The sequence below is a fragment of the Durio zibethinus genome, chromosome 3 (assembly GCF_047325235.1).
Source record: "Durio zibethinus cultivar Kanyao isolate XHJ-2024 chromosome 3, ASM4732523v1, whole genome shotgun sequence".
Lineage (NCBI taxonomy): Eukaryota > Viridiplantae > Streptophyta > Magnoliopsida > Malvales > Malvaceae > Durio > Durio zibethinus.
Window position 1 is genome coordinate 5,706,266 of NC_143164.1, and position 13,639 is coordinate 5,719,904.

The 13,639-nt window shown below is 32.3% G+C and overlaps 1 protein-coding gene across 1 annotated transcript; it reads left to right on the forward strand.

The window, feature by feature from the left end:
• The first annotated feature begins 8,919 nt into the window (after positions 1-8,919).
• On the forward strand, positions 8,920-12,131 carry LOC111289285 (transport inhibitor response 1-like protein). The gene is made up of 3 exons (XM_022880245.2): positions 8,920-9,770; positions 10,132-10,633; positions 10,713-12,131. The coding sequence occupies exons 1-3, from the start codon at positions 9,172-9,174 to the stop codon at positions 11,469-11,471; spliced, it is 1,860 nt and encodes a 619-aa protein (XP_022735980.1). The 5' UTR covers positions 8,920-9,171; the 3' UTR covers positions 11,472-12,131.
• Positions 12,132-13,639: the final 1,508 nt, after the last annotated feature.

A 13,639-nucleotide genomic window follows, 5' to 3' on the forward strand; every position in this document is an offset into this window, starting at 1 on the left:
TTGGGGCTGACATGCTAACATGCCTCCGTTCAACAATTAATCAATCGACATTTAGGTTGAGATAAAACACAAAACCAGCAGGTCCTACAAATGAAGAAATGATAATTATTGTAAGGTCGTTTTAACACACTTATGGTTTAATTATTTTAATTTTACAAGCAAAATTAATAAATTATCGTATATTTTATTTTTATAAGACTTAATATTTGATTTACTAATCGTATATCAATATTATATACTATTAATTAGTCTTATGGTTACATCTCGTTAAGTAAAACTAAAGGTAATCATGTCCTTAAAAATAACTTAATTTTAGTAATTAATTAAAATTAAATAAATTTATTAATATTCATTTTTTAAAGATTTGACTACTTTTACTTTTACTTGTTAATAAGATGTCACTATAAAATTTATTGATAGTATATAATGCTTATACACTATAAAGTTATTCATGAGTTAGGTTGGGGCCATATTTGATATTAATAATTTATATAAACCTAACACTTGATATTTTGATCTTCAAAATTTTTTCAAATCAAGCTCAAGTTGAAAAAATAAGTTTCAAATCCATCCATTAAATTTAATTTATATAATAAAAAATTAATAAAATAAAGAATCCTTGTTTTTAAAAAGTAAAATATTAAAATAAAAATACACACATATATACTTATATAATTATAATATTTAATTATATATTTTATTCGGATTGAGCCTTGGACAAAAAAATTTTGTCCTAGCTTATTTAACGGAACTCAAATTTTTTATCCAAACTCTCTCAAAAACTTTGATGAGTTTTCGAGTATGGACAAATAACCCAACCTTTAACAAGTCTAGTATACTATCAATGCATCAAATATTAACTCTTTTTATAATTATTTTTTTATTTTTTTACTACATCTTAATGGTAGTTTCATGCTAGTCTGATAATAGAATCTAAAATCTACAGGATGAGTAGATGTGATAATTTCTCAATTATCATTTACCCATATTTTTTCCCATTAATCTTGAAGCTTTGTTTTTAATTACAAAAAGTAAAATCACATTGCATTAAAGTTAATGAGTAAATATATAATATAAATATAAATATTTGAAAGCAACATAAAAGCATAATTTTTATTTTGCATGAATATTAGACTTTTAATTTTTTAAAAAATTCATAATTTAATTTTGTAATTTAACTACCCATTTTACTTTTTGTTTCCAAAAATAAAAAAATTAAAATAAGTAACGAATTATACTTTTTCTTGTTTGCCCCTCTTTTAAAGGAAAAAAACAATCAAATCTTTTTTTTTTTTTTGAACAAGAGAATACCTAACAATCACTTGAACTACTTGAGCTACTAGTATTTTTCCAAATTTATTGACCAAATAAACAAGTAGTAAAAACAATCAAATGAAATTTGACATTCTAGGTTTTGTTTTCCAAATGATGCTTAAATTATAATTTATTTGATTTGGTATTTAAATTTAAAAAACTTTTAATATGATATTTAAATTATAAATTTGTTAATTAATATGATATTTATAGAGTTATTTTTTGTCATGTGATGTTGTTTGAAGTTATTTATGTTAGAAATTAGTGTTACATTATTTAACAAACTAATAATTCATTTATCAAATTTTTAAAATTCAATTATCATATTTAACATTTCACTATAAATTATAATTCATTCATAACATTAACTCATTTCATTTTACTTCCATTTAGAGGTCTATTTGGATGGATAACGAGATTGCCTTCAATGAGATTAAAATTAATAGTGGAGATGAAATTAATTACTATAACAGTAAAATTAAAATTAATGATAAAAAATATGTTTCGGTGCAAACACAGTAGTAGATGAAATGAATTATGGTAAGAAGAAAAATGATCATTTAAAACATTAGATTAAATTTTGTATATAATTAAAATTTTAAATTATTTAAATTTTATAAAATTATAAAATTATTTTTATTAAAATAATAATTTTGTTAATATATAATAAAAAAAATAAAAATAATAGTTTATTATATAATAATAAAATTGATACATTTATTAATTCAAAATATAATAATAAATTATATTTATTAATAATTTATGATATGATAAAATTTATTTATTACATTAAATTAACATAATTATTTCATATTTTTTTAAATAAAAACCAAATAAAAATAAATTATAAAGATATTTTTGTTTTTATAATATAAAATGAAAAAAAATAAAAAATAAGAGTTGACAACTGTTTCCCACGAGGACAAAATCCATCAGCAGAGAAACGGGCATTAAAACTTTTCCAAATAGACGTCTAATGCCAGTTGACACAAATTTTGTTGCACCTTAAAAGTGCACCCCAAGTATTTGTCACCTATGTATTTATTAATGTTTCTATTACTTTAATAATGCATCCTAAATTTTCTATCCAATGTACATAGAATTATGTAATTAACTTTGTGAAAAAAATAATATAAGATTAAGAACAATATAAATTTACTTCACCATTTCCCCCCCTTTTTTCTGTATAATGATGAATTATATTGAGTTGAAAATTTCACCATTTCACCTTTCACCACTAAGACTTGAATTTCTTTTTCCATATTTTTTCTACATATCATCAAATAAAAAAACTAGAAACTGAAACGTATTTTTTGCATACATTCTCCAGGAATAAGTAGCTAAAAAGTGATAAACCATGGTCCTTGGCCGATGGCATTATGGGTTATGATATGAATCAAGTGCCATCTGCCAGAGAATTGGTGTGTGTCTGCTCCCTGTTTCAGGTTTGCCAGTTAAGATGAAGGCAGAGAAGATGGCCTGGCCACAAACTCCTGCCTTTGGTCAGGTTTTGGACCTATCAGTGGATCGGTCTGTTCCAACACAATTGGGCCAATAAAACACCGACTTTGAGCTTAGCAAGAAGCTTGGCCCTTGGTTTATAGTGCAATGTTGCAAAATGGGAGTCAATGGTGATCATAATGATCTGAGCTTATGATTATAAAGATTATTTTGGTTGCCCTTGCCTTGAGTTCGAATCTCCTTTCACAAAATAAATATTTTTTTTTTCTCTTTCAGCTCCATCCCAGCCTAGTTCCTGCACTACCTAGCCAGTAACTTTGGCACCTAGGGCTTTGCTTCGTGTGGAAATGGTATATGATCATGGCAAGTGAGAAGTTGCTTTCAGATCATTGTGGCAGACCCTTGCATGCCACAAAACTCCAGATCTGATGGCTCTTGTATTTGTCTATTTGTCTTGCAACTTATATATATACCCAATGTTCTTCTATCGTTTATTTGAGTATAATCGATCTAATTTGAATTGATATAATATTAAATTTGAATTTAAATTCAATTTAAAATTTGAGATTTGAAATTTGATTCAAAATAAAAATCAAATTACTCAAACTCGTTTAATTAGATTCGATTAATATATAAAAATAAATTCAATTCTTACCTTTAATAAAAATTCAATTATTTATGCTTAAGTTTGAGTTTGATATATTTTATTAATTAAAATATATTAAAATATTAAAATTTGATTAGATTTATAAGCTGTTCGATTTGAGTATAAGAATGTTCGAACTCAATTCAATCGATAAGTTGAAGTATTCGAGTTCGAATTCAATTGATAATAACTGAATCAAATTTAAATTTTATTCAAATTAAATATAAATAACTTATAAATATTAATATATCATTTACACTTTTAAACATATCTCTCCAACGGTAACAAAGACAGCGGTAAAACGAGGATAAAATTTGAGTGGTGGATCGAAAATCGAAGTGAACATAAAAACCCAATGTTTAGTCCACCAAACTAAAAACAATTATCCTACTAACATGGACCACATGAACTAAATTGGAAAATCAATTGATTTTACATCTCATTTGAATAGCCTTAGATCAACTATGTATTGCAGGATGGCTTTTGACTGGGTTCCTTAGAATCATACAGCTTTTACATCATAAAAGCATCCAGGCTTTTACATAATATACTATGGTTTTTTTGAAACATGTAAATCATGAAAGGGAGGAAAATTTCTTGATTCGTACAACATGAGAACATTGTCTTTAGGTGGGTTGGATCTGGATTTTCATTTCTCCTTTAGGCCCAAAATGAAAGCTCAAACACTGAACTGGGCTAGGAGTACATCCATAGATCATCAACAAAAGACAGAAGCAGGGTTTCTTAAATCAACACCAATGTCTCCATTTTTGTTTAGGAATAAATAATTCAATCCGAAAAAAAAAAAAAAAGATTCTTCTCCCCCATAAGCTATACTATCATCAGCGTTTCATCCTAAACCTGGGAGAAAAATACATGGCGCATGTGAATTATTAAAAGACAACTTTATGAATAGATATTTTTTCAAATAGTGCAACATTTAATCAAAACCAGAACTTTAGTTCAACCCAATTGTGGCTTGTCAACCTTTTTTGGGTTGACATAAAAGAAATGATTGATATCTCTAAAGTCAATCAGGCGAATGCTTCGAAGATACTTGAGCAAAAATAGAGCATGGGATTGTTATGGATCTAATTATCAGAACTTTGGCTTTGGCTCTTCATGGAGTTTCCAATACTGCAAAATTCTGTAGTACTGATAAACTTGCTGGCCAACCCCAATGATCTGGATCCATCTAGCCCCACTTCAAGTTTTGTGACTAATAATTGATCAAGAGATTAGACTTTCAACTGACCATATCCACACAATTAAAATATGCTAACCAAGTGAAAGCAAGTTCTTTTTAATTTTGATAATTTAAAATACACATAATGATATAATATAAAAATGATATAAAAAATATGATGTAAAATTTTATTAAAAATTATATATGTATTTAATGAAAATAAAAATTATATTTTATATTTGATATTTTAACATGAATTATAATATGTAATATTGGTATAAAATATAATATAAATAAAGAATTACTGATCTAATTTCCTCCCGGAAACTTTTCTCATATATGGAACTTAGGACAGCAATTGTCTGTCAAACCCACCGTCTCATTGAGCATAGGCCCTGTTTTTTTTCCAGCATAGCTAAAAAGGCTCTTTCCCAATAGATGACTTTAAGCAAATGCTTTTTTTTTTTTTTTCTCAATTACACTTCCACTCTAAAATCCGAGTAGCTTAGTGGATATCATGCAAAAAGAGAAGTCTCTTTTTTCTGCCTTATTGGAATCTAAAGCTTAAAGAAACCTTCAGAAATATGTGGACAAATGTCATTTGAAAAGCAAGCCTTTCATCATGTATCAAATTCCTGTTGGAAATGTATTTGTCAATATCTTTGGTCCAATTGGGATTTTTAAACAAAGTTTGTTCAGTGTTCAAATTACATCAAAGGAGGGTAGAGGAAGGCCCCCATGAAGGAAATTGATGGTGAAAAGTCATGAATTTTCATGGGGAATGGTTGATTTTCAAATGTTGTAAATGGACAGTTGATATTGCCGACCCTGTAGCCCAACAATCAGTGTCTTAATGAAATCTCTTAAACAAAAATGCAGCTGCTGGTTCTAAATCAAACCCAAGATATTATGCAAACATGTCAATGCTTTGCTCTTCTTCAACACCTGACAGAGTGAAACATCAATGGCCAGCTCCAAATTGGTTGGCTATGTTTTGAGTTCTCATAATATCTTAAAATTATCATCTCCTGTTCCTCATCTCCTTTTGAACGGAATTTATGCTCACATAAATTGACGCTAACTAGAGAATCTAAAATTAATGGCAGGCATAATATATGCCATATGGTACTTCAAAAATATAATTTCTAATTTTTTTGTTACTAATTCAAAAAAAAAAAAAAAACCTTCAAAATTAGAATAATCATATAGTTAAGGACTTAATGCTTAAAGTTGGAATGTAAACAACAATATAAAATCTCAGTTAGCAAAAAAAAAAAAAAATCCCATTTTTTGTGAAACTGTTTTTAATTACGAATACATCAAATTATGATGATATAAAAGAGCACACTGTTAAAATCGTTAAAAAAAAAATTACCTCCAAACATGGTTTAAAGATATTGCCTAATCATATTATCGAAGGAAATATATAATCTAAGAAAACAAATATTAACATGATTTGTGGATTGGATAAATGGAAAATTTCCAAAATTTTAATGCATTTACTTATCATTAGGTGGAAATCCAACTTTTAATCTTTAAGTAAGTCAACTATGTTGTCCTATGGGGATCAAGTCCTTATTATATCACTGCATCTGTCTTGATGCGTTGAAAGGAAGGTACCTACTTTTTATTCCATGCTATTTGCTTTTGTCATGGTGAAATTGTTTGGTTACATGGAAAAAAAATTGGAAGTACCAAGAAAACCAAGGAAATTAAGATTCCCCAAATTAAAAGAAGACCATGAGAATCAACAATCTTTTCTTATTTCCCCCACTTATTTTGTCATAATTTTGCATTGATGATTAGGATATTTTCTCACCAAAAAAATTAAAAAAAAAAACTTGCTCCCATTAGCCATCGTCACAACTCACTATCACCCAAGAAATGAGATTTTTTTTTTTTTTTTGGTGATATATGATAGTATTAGGAAAAGTAAAAATAGAGTAATTTAAGAAAAATTTCAAAATAAATTAGTAATATTTTTGTATTATTATTTTCATTCAAAAAAAAATGAGCACAATAATCTATTAACCAACTGATTCCAAGATATCTAGAGCAGATCTAGAGCAGAAAAAGAATATGCAATAAAAAAAATGTCAAAATCAAAGCTTAAATCTTCAGGGATATGTTTGGTTTTATCATATTCATACAAAGATAATTTATTTTTGCGGATTTGATTTATTTTTTTCATATGATTAATTAATGAATATAAATATTACATATTTAAAATGCTGAAAAATTTTGTGATGGTTTTGTTTGAGGAAGGATCCAAAATTCCCTGTCAATTACAACAGACAGGGACTGTGAATTTGCGGCTAAACCACATGGGCTTTCCAAACTGCATTGTAAACATTAGCAAACTGAAAGGTTAAGAGTTTAAATTCGACATTATGTCACATATTCGTTCCATCTTTTTCAAGAACCATCATTAATCCAAAGCTTCGACCGACGTTGCCACTAAACACCTTAATCATTCAATTAAATTTTTAATTTTTATAAATGAATATTTAAAATTTAATAAAAAATTTATTACATTGGAAATGAAAAAATAATATTAAAATAAAAGTGTTCGGATAATTATTATTATTTTTTGTCAAAAGCTAAGAGTGAGTTCATGATCCAAAGAGCGGGCAATGGGACATAAGATTAGATCCAAAGTGTTGAAGAGGGACAAATGATGAAACCTTAGCATACATCAAAAAGAAAAGAAAGGATAAGTTTTAATTGCCTCCACTTATTGGTATTTAAATTTGATAATTTTTAATATAATAAAATGATATAATTAAAATAAAAATTATATTAAAAAAATTTAATATTTGATATATTAATATAAATTTGAACACAAAACAAATGCGAATCAGTTACCTGAATTATCATGTTTATTAGCATCAGTGATTTTTTTTTTTTTTAATAAAAATATGCATCTTCGTTACACGACAGGGGAAAGAGAAAAAGGGGGGATGATTGCGGGAAAGGGATTGCCGCCACGTGATTGCACGCGGGTATGGAGCGCGTGGAGAAGGAAAAGAAATACTCGGCCACGTAGACTATGTCAGCATTTGCCTCCAGCAGTCACCCTTGAAGCTTCAGTAACTAACAAGAAACAACTGTTTACCTCATTGCGATTGGACGGTGCTTTTTACTTTCGTTTGTAAAGGAAATTATTTTCAAATTGGTCCTTAAATTTCTAGTACATTACAAAATAAACCTATTTCTTTGTTGAATTTCATCACACCATAAGGAAGAAAAATATGCAAATCATAATGTTAAAAAAATAACCATGTCATTGATTTATTTAAAATTGCCTATAACTTCATCAATAAAATATATATATATAAGAAGCAAAAGATTTTAAAAAATTACATTATATTTTTCACTATGTATAAATTATATTGATTATTTACAAAAATAAACAAATAATTTAAACAATTATCTTTGTTGTGAGTTCTTTTTAATTAACATTAACAACATATAAATAAAGGAATTTTCTCTTTCTTTCTTATGTTTTATTACTTTAATAATGCATTCGTGAGAGATTTTAAAATGAATTTTTAAGGACATACGAGATTCATACTTGAAATTACTTGATAAATTAAAAACATAATGTAATGATTTCAAGCTTCTTAAAATTAAATTTTTTTGGCATAAAGAGGATATTTTTAAGGAATAAATTATAAATATTAAAATTTAAATCTTAAATTTATTAAATGATATGTCATAAAATAATTGCAAAATCAAATTAATTAAATCATAACTTCAAATCAAAATCTTTTTAGAATTATACAAACAATGCATGTAATATAAATCAATCAATCATATTAATCTTGTCATCATTCAAATACTAAAATAAACTTGTTATCTCAACTTGAAATAAAATCGATCAAACTCAAATAAAAAAGAAAAGAAGGGGTTAACTATAAATAAATGAAAGACCAAGGGTGTGTATGCAGCAAAATTAAACAAATATTCACACAAGTTGACAAAAGAAAAACTATAAAACAGAAGTAGCCAACAAAACTTTGTATTTAAAAAAATAAAAAAGAAATAAAAAGACAAAAGCTTGTAAAAACGAAAAAACCCCCAAATAATGGAGAAGTGTGGAGAGCCATTGGATATTGCAGGTGAAAGAGAGAGAAGAATGGAGAATCCCAATGCTCAGAAGAAAGAGAGAAGACAAAGACAGCACAGTCCACTGTTCACTCTCCCTTCTTTCTCTCTCTTTCTCTGACCAATTAAACTTTAAATTACTTATCTTTCCACTCTCCTTCTCTCTCTATATATTTATATATATATTTCTCTATCTTTCCCTTCTGAGTTTCCCCCCACTCTCCCTCGATTTCCTCTCTTACCTAAACGCCCAAAAAAGAGAACTTTAATTTATAGTATTTTCATTTTCTCATTTCCTTGCATTTAAGCCATGTTCCCATGATCTAAGAAACCCAAATCTCAATCTCATCAATCAACAAAACCCAACCCAAAAAGAAAGGAAGGGAAGATCGCCCTCTAGATCACAAAGGCCGCGCGTGTGGTACCAACTCGCCTTCTTTTTCTTTTGTTTTCTCTCATGAGACATAACGAGGCGGAGCAAATGTCTGAGGACGATGGGAGGCAGCAATCTCCGCCGTCAGATCTTGAGTTCACTTCCAATAAGGCACGAAACTGTATCGCTACCGGGTCTGGGTCGGGTCACCCGGAGTTACAGTCTCAGTACCCGGACCAGGTTCTGGAGAACGTGTTGGAAAACGTGCTCCACTTCCTGATATCGAGGCAGGATCGAAACGCCGCCTCATTGGTGTGCAAGGCTTGGTACCGAGTTGAGGCACTGACGCGATCCGAGCTGTTCATAGGGAACTGCTATTCGGTGGCGCCGGGTCGGGCCACCGCCAGGTTCACCAGGGTGAGGGCTCTTCACCTGAAAGGGAAGCCCAGGTTCGCGGATTTTAACCTGATGCCGCTCAATTGGGGGGCCCACTTCAATCCTTGGGTGCTGGCGATGGCCAAGGCTTACCCTTGGCTGGAGAAAGTTTACCTGAAGCGCATGTTCGTGACGGATTATGATCTGGGAACGCTGGCCGAGTCGTTTTCAGGGTTTAAGGAGCTCGTTCTCGTTTGCTGTGATGGGTTTGGAACTAGTGGTCTGTCTATTTTTGTTACCAAGTGCAGGTATTGTTCTTTATTATTATTTTCTTAAAATTATTTTTGCTGATAATAATGCTATAAAATTATAAATTGCTTGCTGATTAGATCTGTTCATGGTGTTAAGAGTAATGGTCATTGGTTTATTTGGAATGGAGTTAAGAAAAGCTTGTTGCTTTACTTAGATTTTTGTTTGATCTGATGGTTGTATTTGTAGATTGACCGCTTTTAGATCTACTATGGTTTTCCTTGATCTGGGTATGGATTGGGATGTGAAAATGTTTGAGTTTAAGTAATGTGTTGTGATCATCAATGGATAAAAGGGAAAAAGGGAGTTTGAGGATGGAAATGTCTGGATAGTTGACTGATATTATTTCTATAATTGCAGACAGCTTAGGGTGCTTGATCTGATCGAGTCTGAGGTTACAGATGATGAGACAGATTGGATATCCAGTTTTCCTGATGGTGAATCGCATCTTGAGTCATTGATATTTGATTGTGTAGAATGCCCAATAAATTTTGACGCATTGGAAAGGCTGGTGGCTAGATCTCCTTCACTTAAGAAGCTGAGGCTGAATCGATATGTTTCAATTGGGCAGCTATATCGCCTGTTGACTCGAGCTCCACAGCTCACACACCTTGGGACTGGGTCGTTTAGCCCATCTGAGGTTGCAGGGCAAGCTGATCAGGAACCAGATTATGCAACCGCATTTGCTGCCTGCAGATCCTTAGTTTGTCTCTCTGGGTTTAGGGAAATAATTCCAGATTACCTGCATGCAATTTACCCTGTTTGTGCAAATCTAACGTCTCTGAATTTCAGCTATGCCAACATCACCGCAGAACAGCTCAAGCCAATTATAAGCAATTGTCCCAAGCTCCAGGTTTTCTGGGTATGTGTTCAATATTTTGTTCTATAAGCTTTGTGAAGAAATTAGGGCTTTGGAGCTTACCTCAGCTTCCATTATGCAGGTCCTTGATTCAATATGTGATGAAGGACTTCAAGCAGTTGCTGCAACATGCAAGGAATTACGCGAGCTTCGGGTTTTTCCTGTTGATGCTCGGGAGGATAGTGACGGCCCTGTTTCTGAAGTCGGCCTCCAGGCTATTTCTGAGGGTTGTCGGAAATTGCAATCTATACTGTATTTTTGCCAGCGGATGACTAATGCAGCTGTTGTAGCAATGTCTGAGAACTGTCCAGATCTTGTTGTTTTCCGGCTATGCATAATGGGGCGGCACAGGCCTGATTCTGTGACTGGAGAACCTATGGATGATGGTTTTGGAGCCATTGTTATGAATTGTAAGAAGCTCACTCGCCTTGCTGTATCTGGTTTGCTGACAGATAAAGCTTTTGACTATATTGGAAAATATGGGAAATTGGTCCGTACATTGTCAGTGGCTTTTGCTGGAAATAGTGACATGGGATTGAAATATGTGCTCGAGGGCTGTCCGCAATTGCAGAAGCTTGAGATTAGAGATAGTCCATTTGGAGATGCAGCTCTGCGTTCTGGTTTGCATCACTATTACAACATGAGGTTCTTATGGATGTCCTCATGTAAACTAACTCACCAAGGTTGCCGGGAGATTGCTCGTGCTATGCCTCGCCTGGTGGTTGAAGTGATTAGATCTGCTGATGAGGAGGAGATGGATGACCTTGTTCAAACGTTGTACATGTATCGGTCTCTTGAAGGGCCTAGACTTGATGCACCAAAATTCGTCACCATCTTGTAGGCAAATGTGGTGCAAGAAGCTGTTTCAATTATTCTCATTGTGGATACCAAGCAAGTTTAAACTGTTTCACGGGGAATTTTGATATGGTGGGTATCTTTTAAATAACCCACAGCAAGGTCCCTGCTACCCCAGTCAAGCAAAGTTGGGTATATAGCTTCTGCTTCAGGCTTGGGCTGTTATATTGGCATTGAAAGCAGAACCCCAGTGAGGGACAACAGTCCATCTTTACTTTGGTTCTTTTGAAGGACTTTGGATAAGGGAGACTAGTGTAGAAAAGGATGTCTGTATAAGTTATCGGATCGTTGGATGTTCTAGTGGTACGCATTTAAACTTTACGTTTCATTTTGTTTTCATATTCATTTTATCATAATCGAAGGTAGCCAGAAGAGAAGGGAGGAGGGGTTATCGAACTATATGGAGGGGCAATGATATATGTGTTTTTGGGCCAAATTGCGTTATCCTTTGATGAAGAGATGAGATGATTGTTGAATAATCGGAGATTTAGAGATCAAGATGGGTGGATCTCTTTTTCCATGCTTGCAGCAAAGAAGCATAGGCAGAAGTATTTATCCACTCTCTTAAAGATGATTTTCACATTTGGATTAAAATTGTAGTTTTTGAGTTGTAGCTTTATGAGAGTTAAAATCCCAGACTTGCACATCTCTCTCTCTCTCTCTCTCTCCATGTTTGTTATTTTCAGATGTGTTGTGGTAGCACCTGACTGTTGAATTTATTAATGTTATTGTTAGAAATGTGAGAAGGGTAATAAATGCCAAATATGCATATGGATGGACCGTAAACTTTAGCAAGACTGTGTTTTAAAAAATTTTCCCCCTTTCTCCATCCAGAAAATCGAATGATCAATTGACAGGAAGGGCCATTAATTATGTGTGGAAAGTGTTGTACAAGTACACGTTGCAGGATCCTCTCCACCATGTGGGGTTCCCATCTTCCATCCACAGGAATCCCAATTCTTAAAAGGATGGATGATCGATGGTCCTGATAAATTTCTCCTGTTCTTTGGAGTTTGGAGTTGTTATACCTTTGAGTTCATGAAAATTTAATGGAGTTGCAGCGCTGGATGTTTGAGCTTATGGCTTTGTTGAATTAGCTTCTGGGCACTCCGGTTGCGTTGAATTATAGATTTTCCCATATCGAGGGTGGGACCCATCATTTGATGATTTGTCACTCCCCCTTCGTTTGCGTTATAAAGCAGCCGAGTCCACAAAAATGGTCTTCTCGCTCTCACACTCTCTCTCTTATAATTAGGATGGAAAATCTATCTGCCTTCTTTGTTGGTATTCTCCATGGCAGGATGGTAAAAGCAAACTTATCATCAAAGTGGGATCTGACTGTGCAATTGAATAAGTGATGGGAAGCAAAGCTTTAGCTTTCTCTTTTGTCTATCCTTTTGTGGGAGTAGCTAGTGGACCAAACCCCAAATGTTTTCTTCTACCCATGCTTCAATGCCAAATAGAAAATGGGTGCCTTTCTCTCATGACTCATGCCTGTCTTTTGGGTTACCGTCCAGGCACCGCCTCTCAGCAGAGCCAAGCATAAAAGATAAGAATTGCATTTGCTCAACAAGAAGAACTCTGAGTTCAGTACTTAATTGGCTTAGCTTATTTCATTCCCTTCTGCTTACGGCGTGAACATTAACCTGGATGACCATTGCCAATCCCATGGTAGCCTCTGCTTTTCTTTTTCTTTGATCATCTTGCCCTTTCCTTTGGGTTTTTTCTTTTTTCGCAGAGCAACCATCCTTGTCTCCATGGAAAGCAAAAAAAGTAGAAAAAAAAAAAAAACAGTGATAATGACCCTACAATAGGTCCAGGATTTTGCTAAAACCTTGGCTATCGGGTTCACTTGAAATGCCCTTTTTGATGGATCTATTTCTCCTACTTGACATATCTTATCTAATCCATCATTTGACAGAGAGACTTCTTTCATTTAATTGGATGGCCTTGATTTATTAAAAGTACATCGACCCCAATTTCGGCTTTGGCTGCCACATGCTATCAACGTTTTATACTCCTAATAATACCGCTACTCTCCACCACCAGCAGATTTTGGTTTCTCAGTAAATTGTACAAACAAATGAGTAAAAAAAAAAAAAATCCCCGAAAAAATGAGGAGATGAAAGCGAAACTCAAAAGCAATTATTATTA